Source organism: Piliocolobus tephrosceles, chromosome 6 (genome assembly GCF_002776525.5).
Source record: "Piliocolobus tephrosceles isolate RC106 chromosome 6, ASM277652v3, whole genome shotgun sequence".
Lineage (NCBI taxonomy): Eukaryota > Metazoa > Chordata > Mammalia > Primates > Cercopithecidae > Piliocolobus > Piliocolobus tephrosceles.
The window spans coordinates 29,394,593-29,413,497 of NC_045439.1; the positions used below are offsets into that span (position 1 = coordinate 29,394,593).

The 18,905-nt window shown below is 54.0% G+C and overlaps 2 protein-coding genes across 2 annotated transcripts; one reads left to right on the forward strand and one right to left on the reverse strand.

Annotated features, from left to right (window-relative positions):
* Positions 1 to 334: 334 nt before the first annotated feature.
* LOC111521360 lies at positions 335 to 2,651 on the reverse strand. The gene has a single exon (XM_023184734.1). The coding sequence runs from the start codon at positions 2,376 to 2,378 to the stop codon at positions 1,914 to 1,916; it is 465 nt and encodes a 154-aa protein (XP_023040502.1). The 5' UTR covers positions 2,379 to 2,651; the 3' UTR covers positions 335 to 1,913.
* Positions 1,551 to 12,466, forward strand: ZDHHC22 (zinc finger DHHC-type palmitoyltransferase 22). Its single transcript, XM_023184723.2, has 3 exons — positions 1,551 to 1,736; positions 3,571 to 4,110; positions 9,753 to 12,466. The coding sequence occupies exons 2-3, from the start codon at positions 3,585 to 3,587 to the stop codon at positions 10,016 to 10,018; spliced, it is 792 nt and encodes a 263-aa protein (XP_023040491.1). The 5' UTR covers positions 1,551 to 1,736; positions 3,571 to 3,584; the 3' UTR covers positions 10,019 to 12,466.
* The last annotated feature ends 6,439 nt before the right edge of the window (positions 12,467 to 18,905 follow it).

The following is an 18,905-nucleotide window of genomic DNA, read 5'->3' on the forward strand; positions in this document are numbered from 1 at the left end:
CAGAGCTTGTGAAAAGGGGCCCAGAGAGCCACAATGATGAGACAAAGCTGCTCTGAAGGAAAAAGGGCCATGTGTGCCCCCCATGTCTGTCCTGTGGCCACTGGAACTCACAGGGCTACCAGCTGCTCACGGCCACCATGTGGCACACTGGTCTTTCACTTACATGTCAGATGCTTTTAGAACGCGAAAAGGTTTCCTGGCCTCTTTTTTATTTTGATGTGTGCTGATAAATTACAGAGGAACAGCGTCTGGTTATTCGAGAATAGAGGCTGAGCTGATTAGCATATGGCCCTCATTTCAAGGGATTGCTCATTTTAATCAGCCAGTTGAGAAAGCAATCAATACTTATTTATTTATTAAGTATGCCATCACCCAGAGGAGAGGAACAGGGCAGGTAGGTGAGCTATGACACCCAGGAAATTGAGGATGGTGATGGCATCAATATCCCTGCAGTGTTTGATGTTTTTCAGGCTCTGCTCCCCCCGCCCCCCACTATTTGACATACACTGGTGTGACTACCCTTTTGGTGCATCATGGTACCCACCTTAGAATAGCAGAGCCCTGGAAGGGGAAGGAAATAGAAATAGGAAGGTGGGGGGGGGGGGGGGTTGGCGAAGAAGCAGCTCCAAGTTCAAGCTCTGTGTCTGGATAAACTCCCATTGTCTTTCCTTCTCCCAAATCAGAGCTGCCCATGCGTCCCAGGGTGATGCTGGGTTGTGTGGAGGCCGAGAGCAGGAGCATTAACGCTAGAACAAAGTTCAAGTCCAGGCTCTGTCACTTAATGGCTGTATGACCTTAGACATGCGACTTAGCTTCTCTGAGCCTCAACCTCCTCATCCCCAGAATGGGGCTCAGCCAGCTTCGTAGATCAGGCTGAGAGGATTAAGGAAGGGTCTTATGCTAAAGGCTTAGTGCAGTGCCTGCTACCTAGCAGGGGCGCGATAAGTAGTGTCTCTAATTATGATCTAATCAAGCAGTGCTTGCCCTGGGCAGGCCCTGTTTAAGGGTTTTACATAGATTTTCATTTAACCCTCACATCTCTGTTTTACAGATGAGGAAACTGGAATCTAAGATTACACTGGAATTTACAGACGAAGAAACTGGAATCTGAGATCTCACAGTAGTGAATGGTGAATATTCAAACCCAGGTAGACAGGCTCCAGAGTCCCAACTCCCAGTCCTCTGTACACAGCCCTTCCGAGGAGATGACGCTGGTCTTCACGGGTGTTGCCCTGGCAAGCCGACCTCTCAAACCCCCAGGGTTCCTTCAGTTCGAGTGGAGAGCAGGAAAGGTCGTGGGGCATAGCCGAGAGGGAAAGGCAGGATGATGGCTGGAGAATCCACATCAGGGCTGAATCCCAATCTCCCAGCTGGAATGGGCAGCTGAAATCAGGCAGAGCGCCCCAGCCCGTTCAAGGGGAATCGAGGGGGGAGGAGGGGGCAAGTCCACAATGCTGAGACTGGCGGTCAGAGCACCGCCCCCAGGAGCGGAGGGAGGGGTGGCGGGGCTGGGGGGTGCCCAGTTGCCGTCCCCGCCGCTTCCTTGCCCCTACTCGCTGGCGCCCAAGTGGGAAAACAGCAGCTGCCCGTTCCCTCCTCCCCACATCCCCGCTACCTGCCCAGTTCCCGAAGCGAAGCGCAGGCTGCGAGCCAGCCGGGCCGAGCCCACAACTTTGCAGCCTCGGGCAGGGCGAGAGCCGGCGTCCGGTGCTCCTCTTCTCGGCGACCAGAGCTCGGTGAGTTCATTTCCTCACCCCTCTGCGGCGGCGGCAGTGCGGCGGCGGAGGCGCGGGGGGCGGCTTCCCTTGCGTCCGGGAGGCAGTGGCCGAGAAGCCCGCGGCCGCCGGCGCTGCAGGTCTTTCTAAGGCTCTGGCTGTGCCGCCCTCTGCCGCGGGCGAGGCGGGCGCCAGTGCTCAACGGACAGCTCCCTGAGCCCCGGGGCCCCACGGGCGGTCTCTGCTGTCCCTTCTCCCGCGCAGGGCCGGGGCTGAGACTGCCCACAGAGCGCCCCTCACTCCCCTAGCCCCTGTCCTTCGCCGCCTTCCCAGCGCTGCGGCGCATCTGGCTGCTCCCGCGCCCCCCTGGCGACCGGCGCGGGGAAGGCACTTGCTTCGCCGGAGCCCCAGGCCAAGGGCTCTCTGGGGCGGGCAGCGCCGCCGCAGCCCCCCGCGGCGCATGACTGGGGGCGGTGCCCAGCCCCCTGCGACCACCCTCTGGCGTGCACTGCGCTGCGCCCCAGCGGCAGGGAGAGGCCCACGCTCTCTGCGGAGGCTGCGGGTTCCCGGGGGGCGCTGGGACCTGCAAAGGGGATTCCAAGGTGACCAGTCGCCCCGTCCTGACGGGACAGCCTGGACGGAGGCCCCGTGGCATCCGCCCATCCTAGGTGCAACCGCCTTCCCAGAACTTTTCTCGCGCCTCCGGCTGGCCAATTCCTTAGCCCCTGGAAAAGTTCTCTCGGGTGCACGGAATCCTATTTCTCGGTGGCTTCCGAAGCTGGCCAGGAATCCCGGCTGTGAGGCGTGGAGTGGGATGGGGACGCTGTGAGGGCTGCGCACGGCGGTGGGGTCGATCCCAGGAAAGGCCGGCCAAGCATCCACTCGTGCGCCCAGGGCGGGCTTGTCGGCATGGAAAGGATTTCGGCGCCATGAGGGTTGTTTGGGTTTCTCTCACCAGGAGGGCGGGAGGCGGGCGCGAAGGGGGGATTTTAATTTCGCCTCAAATGAAAACGCTCTTTGCGAAGAAACAGCCCGGGCAGCCAGCGTTGGAGAGATGTGCTGGCCAGGACCCGCTGACACAGGTATTCTGGCTGCGTCCCCACCCCACCCGGTGCCCGAGAGCGAGTGAGAGTGTACCGATTGTTTGAATGGATTTTTTTAAGCTAGGTGGCAGAGGCTGCGTGTCTGTACACGCAGATACATACATACATACACAAATACAGATACTCAAGCGCACACAGATTACACGTACAGAGTCACAGACAAGGACACACACACACACACATCGTGGTCCCGCACGCACACATACCTCCAAAGAGCCTTGGGTAACCGGTGAGGTCCCTGAGTGCTGCCCAAGATGTGTGTGTGGGTGGGGGCGCAGGAAAGGAGAAAGGGAAGTGTGAAGCAGGATTTCCAGCAGCTCAAATGCCGCTGATACCTCTGCCCCCGACCCCAAATCCTTCCCTTTCTCCTCCTAGGGAGGTCTGAACCAGAAATCCCAAACCTGGGCTTGTTTCCACAGCCACAGAGGGGAGGAGTCCTATCCCCCAGCGCCCCCCATTCTCACAACTTGTATTGCTGTGCCTGACTCTACCGCGCCAAGGCACCAAGCTCGCTCAAAACCCCAGGCAACACTCACCCCCAGGTAGGGCCTAGACCCGAGGCCGCTGCGGGCTCGGGGTCTCTGGCCTGCCTGGTCCGGGATTAGGGAACTGGGGAGGGGAAATCGGCGGGACAGGGGTTTGGGGGCGTGGAGTCGCGTGCAGAGCCCCAGAGGCGCGGCACGGAGTAGCGCGCGAGGGCGCCCCCTGGACGCCGCAGTCAGTCAGTCCTCTTCTCACCCCGGGTCCCGCAGGAATGTAATCGAGGATGCTGGCCCTGCGGCTGCTCAACGTGGTGGCCCCCGCCTACTTCTTGTGCATCTCCCTGGTGACCTTCGTGCTGCAGCTCTTCCTCTTCCTGCCCAGCATGCGCGAGGACCCCGCGGCCGCCCGGCTCTTCTCGCCGGCCCTGCTCCACGGGGCGCTCTTCCTATTCCTCTCGGCCAACGCCCTGGGCAATTACGTCCTGGTCATCCAGAACTCCCCAGACGACCTGGGCGCCTGCCAGGGGGCCTCGACCAGGAAGGTTCCGTGCCCCTCACCTAGCACCCACTTCTGCCGAGTGTGCGCCAGAGTAACCCTGAGGCACGACCATCACTGTTTCTTCACCGGCAACTGCATCGGCAGCAGGAACATGCGTAACTTCGTCTTGTTCTGCCTCTACACCTCCCTGGCCTGCCTCTACTCCATGGTGGCCGGCGTGGCCTACATCTCCGCGGTCCTTTCCATCTCCTTCGCCCACCCCCTGGCCTTCCTCACGCTCCTGCCCACCTCCATCAGCCAGTTCTTCTCCGGTGAGTGGGCCTTGGCAGGCAGGTCGGGCTCTACACAAAGACCTCCCACCCCAAAGGTTGCCGGGCCCCAAACTCCAGCCCCAAAAAGTTGCCAGATTTAGCAAATAAAAATACAGACCCTTCCACTAAATTAAAATTTCAGATAAACAACTCATAATTTTTTAGTATAATTATGTCCCAGATATTGTATGAGATACACTGAGAAAATTTGCTATTGGCTATCTGAAATGCAAATTAAGCGGACATGCTGTATTTTATTGGCCACCTCCCCCCTTGCCCCCATCATCCTCATCCATCATGCTGTCCATATGCTCACAGAGTTGTGGCATCCAGGTAATATACCTGCTCTGTGCCAGGCAGGGCTGGGTGCTGGCCATTCTTCCATGTAGCCCCATGAGGTACAACCATGCTATGACCGTCCTCTGCCTGGACCCCAGTCCTGCTTACATGTCACCCAAGGACTCTTCTCTCCAGAGGTCTCACCAACCAATTGCAGTAATATTGAATTTGTTGCCAGCCCAGCCCAGCAGGAGACTAAGCCTCGTCCTCCTGCCTATTATGTTTGACCTCACCAGCCTGTTCTCCAGCCTGCTGATGGCTCAGAGCATAGGGAACTTGGGTGGGAGAGGCAGGCTTTTTTTTTTTTTTTTGAGACGGTGTCTTGCTCTGTCGCCCAGGCTGGAGTGCAGTGGCCGGATCTCAGCTCACTGCAAGCTTCGCCTCCCGGGTTTACACCATTCTCCCGCCTCAGCCTCCGGAGTAGCTGGGACTACAGGCGCCCGCCACCTCGCCCAGCTAGTTTTTTGTATTTTTAGTAGAGACGGGGTTTCACCGTGTTAGCCAGGATGGTCTTGATCTCCTGACCTCGTGATCCGCCCGTCTCGGCCTCCCAAAGTGCTGGGATTACAGGCTTGAGCCACCGCGCCCGGCCTTTTTATTTTTATTTTTTTGAGACAGAGTCTCACTCCATCACCCAAGCTGGAGTGTAGTGGTGCAATCTCTGCTTACTGCAACCTCTACCTCCCAGGTTCAAGTGATTCTCTTGCCTCAACCTCCCGAGTAGCTGGGATTACAGGTGCGTGCCACCATGCCCGGCTAATTTTTGTATTTTTAATAGAGACGGTGTTTTACCATGTTGACCAGGCGGGTCTTGAACTCTTGACCTCAAGTGACCCACCCACCTCAGCCTCCCAAAGTGCTGGGATTACAGGTGTGAGCCACTGCACCTGGCTGAGGACTACACTTCAACTAGTATGCACAAGGACCACTCCCTGATATCTGGCCCTAGAAGTACTCAGCTCCTGGTGGCAGTTCTTACCACTTTATTCGGCCTTGAGACTGGCTCCTACTGCGTTTCCTTCCACTTCCTGCCTATCCTGGCCTTTGACTCTGAATGGCTTAGCTTCCACAATCGGTAGTGTCTGCGTGCTTGGGCCTGCATGTATAGCATTGTTATCTCCATTTCTCAGATGATGAAACCGAGACTCAGATGGGATTAAGTGGCTTGCCCAGCATCTTCCTACTACTGAGTGGCAGTCTCTGGTGTGCCTCTCAGGTTCTTAATCCACAGCTCTTCTGTAGTGGCTCAGGGAATACAGCATGCTTCCTCACCTGTTGGCTTTCTAGGAGCAAAGAAAGACAGGGGGCAGCTACTTCCACTGAAAGCCCAAGATTGTTTTGAGGTGCCTGGGCTGAACATTCATAAAATTTCTGCTCTACTCTGGGGGAAGCCATCATTTCAGTCTTTGTGGTGACTACAGCCCAGTTCTTCCCAGGCACAGAACTATCATGCCATTTGGCAGTGGGAACACAGAGATACAGAGGGGACCCAGCTACGGGGGCTGCCTTCAGGGCTGGTGGCTGAGCTGGGTCCAGAACTCACAGCTTTCAGGCCTTCTGGATCCCAGCACTGGCACAGGAGGCTGCTGGGACCAAAATAACCAGGACGGGGGAGGGGGGGTGGGTGGGCTAGGGGGTGGAGTGTGAGCACAGGCAGGTGGAGGGATGAGGAGAGCCAACAAGCCTGCTTATACTTTCTTTTCCAAGTAGTTTCGCCAACCGTAAAAATGGATGGTTCCAGAAGGAAGACCTTGAAATGGTTTGATTTGAGATAAATCTGGGCTTGAGGCCTGTCCATATGTGCTAGGTTTGATCTGATGGGAGAACAGAGCCAGTGAGTGCCCACCTTGGTGCCCAGACTCCTGTGCCAGCATAAGGATGAGTTCCAGTGTCTTTCACTTCCTCACCATATCCACTGGGAATAGGCGACCAAGACTTCTTACCTCTGACTCTCCTATCTCATCCTTTGTGACCTTTCATATTTCCTCTTGACAACCCTCCTCTTTCCCTCCCATGACATACACCCCACCTGCTCAGCTTTCCCTTTCCCATTCCTCTTGTTCCCCAACCCTCAATCCGAACAGTTGGTAGCACCGTCTCTCATCTGCTTAGGAGGGCAGGGGGACAGGAAGGAGTAAGAAGCATGGGTTGTTTAATAGAAATTGAGTTCGAGATCAGCCTGGGCAAGATGGTGAGACTCTGTTTCTACAAAAATAAAAAATAAATAAATACACTAGTCAGGCATAGTGGCATGTGCCTATTGTCTCATCTACTCAGGAGGATGAGGTGAGAGAATTGCTCGAGCCCAAGAGTGTGAGGCTGCAGTGAGCTATGATAATGCCACTGCACTGTATCCAGCCTGGGCTACAGAGCAAGACCCTGTCTCAAGAAAAAAAAAAAAAAAAAAAAAGAAAGAAAGAAAGAAAGAAAGAAAGAAAGAAAGAAAGAAAGAAAGAAAGAAAAGAAAGAAATTGAGCTGTCCTCAACTCTGGTACAGATCTGAGTCAGATCTGTCACCAGAGCATCGATGGCCGTGAGTTTGGGCCTTGAGAGCTAAAAGTGGGAGGGGTCTTCTAGTGTGAAGGTGGCTGCCAACCACAGGCCCTCAGCTAATCCAAAGAGGGAGGCGGCTAGTTAGTTGTCAGAAGTTGCCCTTTCTTTTGGCTTTGTGGGACCAGCACATGTTGCTGTGTCACCTCTCTGAATCTTATTCTTATCTGGGAGATGCCACCCTCTGACCTGTATCTTGGCATTTGGGTAAGTACACCAGCATGATGGGTGCTACCAGAAAGTGCAGTAGGAGGGAAAGGGGACTAAAGTTCATTGAGCACCTGTTATGTACCATCCACTATGCATGTCACATTTCACCCATTCCTCACGACAAGTCCATATTATCATATCCATTTTTAAGGTTCAGAAACCAAAGACTCAGCAAGGTTAAGTTGCACTAACACCACACAGCTGGTATGATTCCAAATCAAGATTTGGAGTTGGGGCTTCTAGCTTCCAAAGTTCATACTCTTTCCACCACACCACACTGCCTCTTGGCGGCTGCCTCTCTGAAGCTGCTTCTGGAATGAGCCACTTTGGGAGGGAGGCAGCTACTTGTCCTTGGATGTACTGAAAAGTATGCTGGGTGATTATTTGTCAAAGGTGTTATAGATGCTTGTTGGGAGGAAGGGGCAGGGGAGGTTGACTGATGTGTCCTTTTAGGCCCATTAGGAAAATTCTGTGATTTTTGAAAAGAAGCAGAACTATTATTACACAGTTAAGAGGAGCTGAAGCAGCCAGGGTAGGTAACTTCAAACACTTTTAGACAAAGCAGGTCCCCAGAATAGCCTTTTGTAGCTGCTGCATGGGGCCAAGAAAAGGCCACAAGGTCTTTTTCTCATGCCTTGATTTAGTGCCAGGAAAAAACCCTGTGGGAAATGACTTCCATCCGCCCAGGCTTATTCCTGGGGCAGTGTTGCAAGGCAGGCCCAAGCTTGACAGCTCTGATGTTCTCACATCGCAGCTCGAGGGCCATCTTTGCCTGTCAGCATTCCTCACACCAAAGGGCACCATGGACCTGGGATCTTCCATCCCGCACATGGCTGCCCAAGCTAATCTGTGCCGACAAGGAAGAAGTGGGTCAGCGGAATGGCACAGCCCAATGTGAGCCCTGTCCCACTACTGCCCCTGGGCCAGTGGAGGGGCTGCTCTAAATGGCAGCTGGGCCTATCTGTCTCCAGCTTTGTAAAAAACAAAACAAAACAAACAAACAACAACAACAACAAAAAAATGGGTATCCAAGCTCCTAGGAATGAGGACAAGAGGAGGCTTCTAATGAGAGAATCTGAATCAGATCCACATCCTCCCTGACTGCTGAGTCCACCACTACTCATACTGGACAAATGTTGAAAGACCAGTTCCCAGGATTTTGGAAATTGGAGGCTGGAGAGACTTGGGAAGAGGTGGGCTGGGGCAAGAGAAGGCTAGGGAAAGGGCAAAATATGGTTGAGATTTTTCAGGGGCAGAATAGGTTGTAAGGTGGAGTCCTTAGAGGAGATACCCCCACCCCACCAGAGGAGGTGATAGGGTTGCCCTACAGGGAGCCAAGGGCTAAGGAGGACTTTCGAATTAATGCCAGGGTCCAGTGCCCTGGCTGCTGGGCAGATCAAGGTAAGTGTCTTTGCCACAGCTGCCAAAGTTGCAGCCCAGCCAGGACTCTAAGCCCTGAAAAGGAGAAGGAGAAAGCTTGATAGTTTCAGGAGTTAAACTTGAACTCATTTGGGATGTAGTCTCCTGCTCTGTAAAAATGACCCTCTGCTGGGAGCACCACACTGAGTGTGAACCGGGATGCTGACCACTCTGTACATCATTTTCTTGAATCATGCAGCCGAATGAAATCGTTAGTATTATTATACCCATTGTACAGATGAGTGAACTTCAACTGAGAGGTTGGGACACTTGTGTAAGTCCACACAGCTGGGAGACTCAAACCTAGCCTGGACCAGCCATCCAAACTCTGAGGAAGAGTGTGGGAGCTGTTACTCAGTGATTATTTCAAACCAGTAAGAGGAAGTGCTTGGTTTAGAGGGATTCTGGGGAGATCCTGCCCCATGACACAGGGCCAATGACCTTGGGGGCCTCTTCTAGCAAGATTTGATTGACAGAACCAGCTCTGGTGGAATGCTGTGGTGGCCACACTGTCCTCTTGTTAACATTAATAACTGAATTATTCTCTACATTGGTGCTCTGGGCTGCTCTTGAGACTAAGCTCGTGACTTATTCTTCCCAGCTCTCCATCATGCTGTCATTTTCCTGAGTCCTCTCAACCAGCGCTCCCAGAACAGTACGGAGAAGGTGCTGCGGTCTAGACAGCTGCCCAGACACCTGCTCCCTCTTTAGGGTCCTCAGCTCACCCCTCTCTCCTCCTGAGCAAAACCCCTCACCCTGCTTCCAGCCCAAAAGGAGAAAACAGAGAGACAGGCATCTCCGACTCTACAGAAATGTTATCAGCAGCCAGATGCTGCCCCAGGAGCTGAGGGCTCTCCTTGCTAAGCTCATCAAGCTTAGCTGTTTTCGCCAGGTCTCCAGTTTTCCCCTCTTGCCTCAGGTGCCATTCGCACCAAGAAAAAGTTAGGGCAGCTGGTTCTTCCTTCCTCTCCCTCACTGCAGCTGCAGCGCTAAGGTTGCTAAAAAATGTAGTGTCAATCTCATTAATCTCCCGCCCTCACAGTGGAAAGCCTGCCTAGATCACAGTTCTGCAGGTGGCCTGGGTGTAAAGTGGCTCTGGTGTTTCCCCTCCCGTTGCCCTGCAGGAGCTGTCCTGGGTTCTGAAATGTTCGTCATCCTCATGCTCTACCTCTGGTTCGCCATCGGCCTGGCCTGCGCTGGCTTCTGCTGCCACCAGCTGCTGTTGATCCTCCGCGGGCAGACCCGCCACCAGGTGCGGAAGGGGGTGGCAGTGAGGGCCCGGCCCTGGCGCAAGAACCTACAAGAGGTCTTCGGAAAGAGGTGGCTGCTGGGCCTGCTGGTCCCCATGTTCAATGTTGGAAGTGAGAGCTCCAAGCAGCAGGATAAGTAGCAGACACTCCCGTCATTTATCTCTCTCTCTCTCTGTCTTGACTCCTCCTGAGCATAAAACCATGGCAGCCTTGTCTCCACCCATGACCCACTACAACCTTGTGCTGGTAAGGTCCTAGCATCTTCCCCCCGCCTTCCACCCATGAGAACAGTGTGGGCTGGTGGATTATGACAAGGACGAAAAACGTCCCCCCAGACATTTCTAGGCTCCTCACGAGCCAGCCAGGTGGCTGCTAGCCGTTAGACTGCCTCTGCTTTCGTTCCTTCCCCTTGGGATCCCTGCTTTCCCCCTCTTCCTGGCTCATCCATTCTCCACCAGGTCTCATTCATCACTGGTGTCTGCTAGAGCCCTTGCTCTCAGCCCCCATGTTGGGAGAGGGGAGTGGATTCTTGCTGCTGGTATGAGACTCCCTGGGACCTAGAGGCTGGCAAATGTTTAAAATCACCATGTGTAAGAGGCAGCCAAGTCAGCTCTGCCAACAGCTAGGGGAGTTGGGAAAGAGTGGGCGTGTATCCGCATCCCCTCTGTAGGAAAAATAACTCAGTAGCTTGCTGCTCCCTCACCCCACTCCCCAGGTTCAAGACCCTTTCTCTGGGAGACAGAAGTCAATGGCCTGCTCTTTCCAAATGCTATTCCCTGTCCGCCCTGCCCCATCTGGCCAGCCCAGCCCAGTCCAGGACCTGGCTGGATGCTTCGTCTCCCTGGAACTCTTCCAGCCTTTCTACTTGATCTCCAGCCCCCAGGTCCTTGCCAGATGATGGGAAGGCAAGGAAGAAGGGTCAGGGAAGGAGAATTACTGATAAAGGAAGGGGGTATTCAACTGTATAACCATATGGAAGTATGTGTGTGTGTGTGTGTGTGTGTGTGTGTGTGTGTGTGTGTGTGTGTGTGTGAGAGAGAGAGAAAGAGAGAGATGGGTGGTGGTGAGAAGTGCTGTTAGAAACATATAGGAATAATGCCTAGGGGAAAGGGAGAAGTGAGAGGGACAATTGGGTTCATTTATGCCCTATACAAAGGGCATTCCAGCAGCTGAAACTCTTCAGTGTTTGAATGGCTGCCAGTGAAGGTAGTGAGTGCCCCATCACTAGAGATATTCCAGCAGAGTCTAGGCAGTCGTCTGCGGGCATGCTGTGGAAGGGATTTCTGCACAGGGTCATTCTAGGTGAGCTTACACATTCCTTCCAACCCCAAGGTTCTGGTGTCCTGGTTGTGATTGCTGGACTCAGAGGCAAGATCTGCAGAGATGTCTGTGAGACATTTGCTTTCCTGGAGGGGAGTGTGGGCATGGGAGGGGTCTGAAGATCAGTACCCAACCCAGCCACTGAAGAGAGAATCTATGCAGAGACAGGGCTACCTGGGTGGTTCAGGGACTGACATTTGAGGACAGGGAGATGGAGCCATGTCATTGTCAGTGGCAGGGCATGGGGGGCAGTGGTGAGTTAAGGCTGGGGAGTGGAGATGACCAGAATATAAGGGTGCAATTCCCAGACCATCCCTGCGCATCTGACTGACTCCGGTGGAGGCACTACTGTGTGTTTTCTGAAACCCGGAGGACCAGACCCCTGGGGCATATAAGGGAGTAGGGACAACACAAGTGCCCCCTCCTGACTGGGTCCAAAAGCCAGTATGACATCCATGCAGGCAGTAGTGCTGAATCCACGCCCTGCAATGTCCAACCGCCGACTGCAGTGATCTGCTGATAGCTGCACAACACCCTGGGTTCTTGAGCAGAGATTGGGAGGACTTTACTGTGGTTCTGCCTTCACACCCCCTAGACAGCTAATGTGGTACTGGCTCGACCTGCTCATACTTCTCCCTCCCATATTCATTCATTCATTCATCCATTCATCCATCCTACATATATTTATTGAATGCCAACTACGTTCCCAGCCTCTTCCAGGCACTGGCAATGCAGTGGTGAACAGGATGACAAGATTCATGCCATCAGGGGCACCTTGTCACGGCCGTCTGTGCACTGATTCACACTCCCTGAAAAATGGTCACTCTGCCATCTTGGTGGTTGGTGGGGCAGGTTATTTGGAAAGAAAGGATGTGATAGAGATGGCTGAAGGGGGGAAGTCTAGGCTGCCTCAATGGAGGAGTCACCAGGGGCATCTTTACCCCCCATTCTGGCCATACTTAAGCAATGGGAGGGAGAGGGAGGAGGGGAAGGTCTGGGCAATTTTGGCCTTGACTCTTTCCTGACCCCAGAGCTCAAGCTTAGAAGCCAGCCCTGCCGTTTTCAGCCTCCTGAAGTCTCAGCACGGTGAGGCCTGACATCCTGAGGAAGGGCAACAGGGAGACCTACAGGATGTTGACTGCTTGCAGACTGGTCAATGGGGGATGAGGGTGGGGAGGTTGCCAGATGTGAGACCTGAGTAGCATTTGTACACATGGCCCTGTATTGTCCTTGAAGAACATCAATAAAACATATGGTTTTAAATTGGATTTGATATGATTGTATGGGCACTGTTGGTAGCAGGGCTGGATTGAACTGATGCAGCCATACTAGCTGTTCAAATATTTAAAATAAGTATTGAAAATACTTCTATCTTAGTTGGTAAATAACCTTGGCTCAGATTCTCTGAGTATCCTACCCCTTCTGCCCCTGCTCCTCCCTGGGAACCCTTGATTCTCTCCACAATCCAGCAACTAAAGTGATGAGGGCCCCCCAGCCCGCTGCAGCCCTCAGTCAGAGTCCACTGTGATTTGCCAGGGCTGGGCCGTGTGGTGCAACATATGTATCACCTCTGGTTGGTAACAGGTCTCAGTGCTGGGGTGGATCTACAGGGAGCAGGGGTTGGAATATCTTACCTAGGAACTACCCTTTTCCTCCTTCTCCTTCCACTCTTTCTCCTCCTCTCCCTCCCCTTCCCATATCAGAAGACAGGTGAGGAGGAGTGAAGAGAGTCCCTCTGCTCCTCCTCCACACACAGAGCCAACTGCTCCTAGGGATCAGTCAGGCCCCCTGCCCTCTCAGGCCCTGCAACATCTGGAGGTCTCAGGCTTCCTGAGGGACAGTTGGGAGGGTGTTGAGCCCTTCAGGGAGTGGGCCCTGAGCAGATGAATGAGTAAGGCCTCTGATTCATCCTAAAGACACAAGGCCTGGACTGAGGAAGGATACAACTGCAAAGAGCTGTTGCAGAACCCTCAGCCTCGCCCTGTGTCATGATGGTGTATGTGCCCTGAACACGGGCCAACAGGCGACCAGCTTTGCTGCAGGAGCTGGGTGAATGGAGCTGTGGCGAATCCTCAGCACATTCTAGAGCATGGGCTGCCTATACTTCACAGGGCAGGCACCACACTTGCCTTGGTCACACTGTATGACAGTGTAGCAAGGGCTAGGCACACAGTAGGTGCTCAATGAACATTGCCTGAATGATGCAGATTTACCACTCACATGCTTACTCCACATCTCTTATTCCCATGCTGGACCCAGGACTGCACTTTGCACATTGTGGGGCTAGAAAACAGATGAGACCACTCTCTCTTCAAGAGCTTCCATTCTGGCAGAGGTTTCTGGGAGTGCTCAGAGGAGGGAGAGAGCACATTCTGCTGTTAGGTCTGGGGCCTTTCCATGATACAGGGCCTGGAAAGATGGATGAGATTTCAGCAGGCCAAGAGGGACAGGGAGGGCTTTCCAGGGACAAAGAACAGGCCTGGGGCCTTGGGGTATAGGGGATATCATGAAGAGACAGAGGATGTTAAGGCTGAGAGTAGGGACCCAAGCAGAGAGGGCTCTGAATGCCAAGCTAAGGGACCCGGAGGGCATTTGACAGGCAATAGGGAACCATTGAAGGTTTTGAGCAAAGGAGCAGCATGATCAGAGGTAGATTTCAGAAAGCGCAACCTTGGAGGATAGACTGGAAGTGGGAGAAACTGGAGGTTGAGGGACCTGGTAAGAGGCATGTACTGTATCTCAGTGAGATGTAGCCAGGGTCCAGGTGGGGATAGTGGTTGTGGGATGGTAAAGAGGGGAAAGATATCAGAGGCACTTCAAAGACGTGGGGCATGAGTAGAGGGATGCTGGGGAGGGGGCCCGAGATGGCCCTGAAGGTGAAAACATGGTGATTGTTAGGAGGACTGGGGTGGAAAAGATTGTGACACTAGGGTTCAGGGCCATCACATGCACTAGCCTCTGTCATTGGCCCTCAGATGGAAGTTGATGGTGTCATTTTTAACTAACCACTCTGTCCATGGAGGAAGGGGTTCAGGGACATCTGCCGGTCATTCTTGACAGCACAGCTCTCTGACTCCCAAAGCAGGGGTAGAATCATCTGTTAGCGCCAATAGAGATCATGGGTCCTCAGGCCCATGTGTTGGAGTGAGATGCTTGGCTCCCCAGTGCCTCAACCTTTCCATCCAGAAAGTGGGTACTCTTCTTTGGCCCATGCCCTAGTGTCAGATTAGGCAAGGCAGGAACTGCCTCACTCTAAGCTCCAGGAACCCAAGGAGTTTTGGAAAGAGGACAAACTTGAGGAGACTTCAACCCAGGTCCCCCTCCACTGTAACCAATCAGTCCTTAGGTCCCAGGGGCCATCAGTTAGCCAGTCTTTCTCCTTAGGAATATGACTGTCCTTGTTACTGTCCATGCATTTGGTCCCCCAAATACTGTGGCTCCTGTCTGTACCCAGCGTCCTCCAACTGGCCTCATTGTTCATGAGATTCCCCCTCATCTCCCTCCTGCCCTGCCTCTCAGCATGCCCCACGGATGCTTGGGAAGCAGCCCCTCCTGCCAGGAAGAAAAGGAAGGATGGGCAGAGAGAGAGGAGGCATTTCTCCTAACTTATCTGAGACACGTTAGAGATGAGGCAGAACCTTGGGCCTGCTCACTAGCCACAGTGAGCCTGCTGGTGGGGGCGGGAGGTATCTGGGAGTAGCTTGGTTGCTCCAGATGTTGGCCTCTGCTTCTGCCCTCATTTCCCTCTCTATTCACAGTACTGGCCCAGCTCCTTCTTTCATTCTTCAAAAACATTCATTGATGCTGACTCTATGCCAGGCATGATGCCAAGAACCAGGAATGCAAAGATGAAAGAGACCTAGTACCTGATCTCAAGGAGCTCACTAGGAAGAGAACAAATTGCAGATGGTTGTGATTCAGCCGCATGAAAGTGCCGATGGGAGCACAGGGTGCTACAGAAGCCTGGAGGAGAGCACTTACTTGACTAGGGAGGACCTGAAGGCTTCCCAGAAGAGGCAACATCTTAGGTCATGCAGGATGAATAGGAGAGGGCCAGGCAGAAAAACCGGGCTGTGGGTGGGAGTGGAGGTAGGAGGGACTGTGCAGAGGCAGAGATACCAGGTGATTTCTGGGAATTACAAGTCTGCATTTAGGAATGGTGAGATATGAGCACACACCTGCAGCCACAACTGATGTCTGTCCTCAGGCCACGCTCCCCATGGACCCTGCCTCCTTCCTCTGATCACTTCTTAGAAACCCTAACTCATACCAGCTCATGGTATCCCATTTGGGTGAATCAAGCATGAACTGATGTCTAGTTTTTCTAAAGGATCCACAGGTCTCCAGGTTGGTGATCAAAGGTAGAGGGTTAAGTTCATTTTCCAGAGAATCAGCCCAAAGATGTTAGAGCTCACCTGGGAACATCAGACATTCCTAGTCCTCTCTGGGCCCAAAGAGAGGTCTCTGGGAGTTCCCCATCACTCTTGCCTTCCTGCACAGCCTCAGCAAATGGTGTTGGAAGGACACCATTCCTACCAAGATGGCTTCCAGGAGCTACAAAAGAACTGGAAAGGCTGGGACCCTGAGATGTAAGCAGTGACCTTTTGTTATGTGCAGTGCCCCATCTGGACTGGCAAGGCAGCTCCCTGCATGGCCCTCTGCACCCTGGTGGGCACCTCTGCACACCCTGTAACCTGGTGGCCCCAGCATGCCTCCTCCTTTAGCCTAGGTCCCTCCCAGCCCCTCCTCCACATCGCACTTCTCCATAGGACCTTTCCTCAACTGGTCCAGCCTCCCGGAAACCCTCTATCCCAAACTGCCACTACTGTTGGCAGCTCTCTGTCACTCTTACTCTCTCCTGTAGGTTTTGTCTCCTAACTACTGCATGCCCTTGGAAAGCAGAAACGGAGATGGTGGAATCCTTTAGTTTCCCCCGTCCCTAGCATGGTGTAGGACACTAACATTGTTGATACAGTCATTCTGTGTAGTGATACTACATTGTCACCAGTAGTATACTGGTGACAATGACCAGGATTTGCTGAGCCTTCCCTACATGCCAGGCCTTGTCCTACACACACTTCATCCGTATTAACTGACATATTCCTCATAGCAATACTACAAGGTATGTTTTATTATAACCCCGACGTTCCAGGTAAAAAAAAATAATAAAGGCACAGAGACATTGCGTAATTTGCCCAAAGCCTGAAACTAGTAAGTGGCAGAGTCAGGATTCAAACTCAGGCTGCCTGCTTCAAGGTCTCTTTAACCTGGCACTAGACTGTCTTTCCATTGTGGAATATTATAGACACACAATACATTCCCTGCTGAAAATTAACAAGGAGCCAAGTTTCTACTCATTCATTCATTGATCTGTTCATTCAACATGTTTATTGAGTACCTACTATGTAATAGGCACAGACGGATACAGAGAAAGGAAGTAGGCTCAGCTTGTGCTTTGCAGAGCTAACAGCCAACTGCTTATGGTGACTTTGCAGGGGAAATGGGGGTCCCTAGATCTTTCCCAGCTGAGGATTATGGGCAGATTGCCCTAGATGAAGCCACTTCTTCCAGGGCAGAGTATCGGTGGAGGTCTGAGGACAGTTGGGGCTGAGGCTCAAGGATGTTACCTAGTCAGGGAAAAAGTTCAAGCTCTTTCCAGATGGCAGTCCTCCCAGGCAGTGTTGGGGTACCTGCAGGAGGGGACCAGACCCTGGCAGAGAGCCAAGCACAGCCCAGCACACCTCTGCCCCCATCCCTGCAGACCAGGACATGAAGCCACCAAAGACTCTAAAATGAAAGTGGGGTCTGAGGAGAAAAACACCTGCAAAGCCTGTCTATGACAGAGGAAAAAGATAAGCCTCCAGAGAGGGCAACAGACAGCTACCGAAGTGGGGTTGCATGTGAGGGTCCCCCCATGGAAGGCCAAAAAGCTGTGTAGGAGGGGACCAGGGGGCTGACCTGGAACTCAGAGAGGAGCGGAGCTGGTGCTGAGGCTTTCCAAAGAGGCAGTCCTGTATGTGGGCTTCTCCCCAGCCTTCCTGTCCCCAAATACCCCCTTTCTGGCTGGCTTGTGATGCCTGAAATTCCCCCACTATGAATATGTCCTTCAAAATAGCATTTTGGCTCCCCAGGCCCTTTGTCTCAAATTCTGGGAGGTATTTACCACTAAATAACTTGAAATGAGGCTGCCTTCTTTTTCTGATTGACAGCTGCGAGGTGGCCAGAAGCTGTCTGAAGGGGCGATTTTAGGTAGAGGGGAGGGGAGAGAGGTGCCCAAGGTGTGAGGTACTCTGTGGGGAAGGAGGCCCTGCAGGGTGTGGTGACCCTGGGCAGGGCAGGCCAGAGGGGCAAGGACTGACGCGGCAGGGGGTGCAGGACTGAGCAGGACTGCTCCCAAGTCCTCAGTCAGTAAGTGGCATTCTGGAAAGATCACACTGTGAACCCAGAGTGCCCAGTGGTTCTAAGTCCCTGTGTGACCCTGGGCGGGTCACTGCCCTCCGTGAACACTGGACTCGCTCTTAGACGTGGCGGGGATTGCACACAATTGGCCCTCAATGGGGCACAGGGTTTTAACGACCCCCAAAGGGGCAAGTGGCTTTCACTTTGCCACAGACTCCCCCCCACCATTGCCGAACCCAGAACCACCCCACACTCTACCCTTGGCTATCTGGCCCCTGGAGGCTTTGCGTTTGTGACCCCTGAAAGGCACGTTTCAAGAGAGCTCAGTTTTAGTCCCGCCTGTGCCCTGGATGGGCTGTGTGACCTTCCACAAGCCACTGGGCCCGTTCCGGAAACCTTCCACCCAGCGTGCGGTGCGGGGGATAGTGGTGGGAAGGGGGAATACGACTGAGCAGGTGGAAAGTCAGGGGAGGCGAACTGACACGAATGGGATGCCCCGAGCAGCAGAGGTCACCAGCAGCAGGAGAAGGACGGTTCTTGCGTTTGCTCAGAGACCTCAAGGATTGCTCTCTTGTTCCAGGTGGAAAGAGAGGGAGGAGACCTGGGGAGGGAAGCGAGGGGCAGCGCGGCCCCTCCACCTGACGCGCCAGCCGCCCAGGCCAAAAATTCCCTCACACGTGCCGGGTAATTAATAAACAGACTAGCAGGAGCGGGGGGCGACGGCTTGCCGGAGAAAGGATTTAATTAGCAATGTTTTTGGGAGAAAAAATTAAATTACAGGAAGCAGTGGTGCAGGCTGCGGACCACAAAATCCCGAAGCCGATTCCTCAGACCCCTGCGCGCGTCGGGACCGCCTTGCCATCGCCCCGGCCGTGGGATGAAGGCCGCGCAGCGTGGGGAGTCTGTCAGGGCTCGGGCTGCCACGCAGTGGCGCGTGGCTTCCCCGGAACCCACCGGAGCCCGCGGCTGTGGCTCAGGCTCGCCGGGAGGGGGCGCCGTCGGGTCTCCGCACTCCCCTTACCCGGCGCTCGCGCCCAGAGCTTGGTGGCGGCACAGGAACCGCGGGCTGCAGCCAACCTGGGCCTGCCTCGCTTAGCCGGAAAGGGTGAGATCGGGGACCCAGACTCGTGATGCCAGCAGTGGTCTTACTCGAAACTCATCTAAGCGTAAGGTGGGGAGAACCGGCCTGATGAGTGGGCGGCAGGTGGTGCAGGACACTGCAGTCTTGTCCACGGCCCGGGCCCCGCGCATCACTGCGTCTCCGAGAGCGCGCTCCGACCTCAGCCCCTCCTGGGAGGTTCTCAGCCC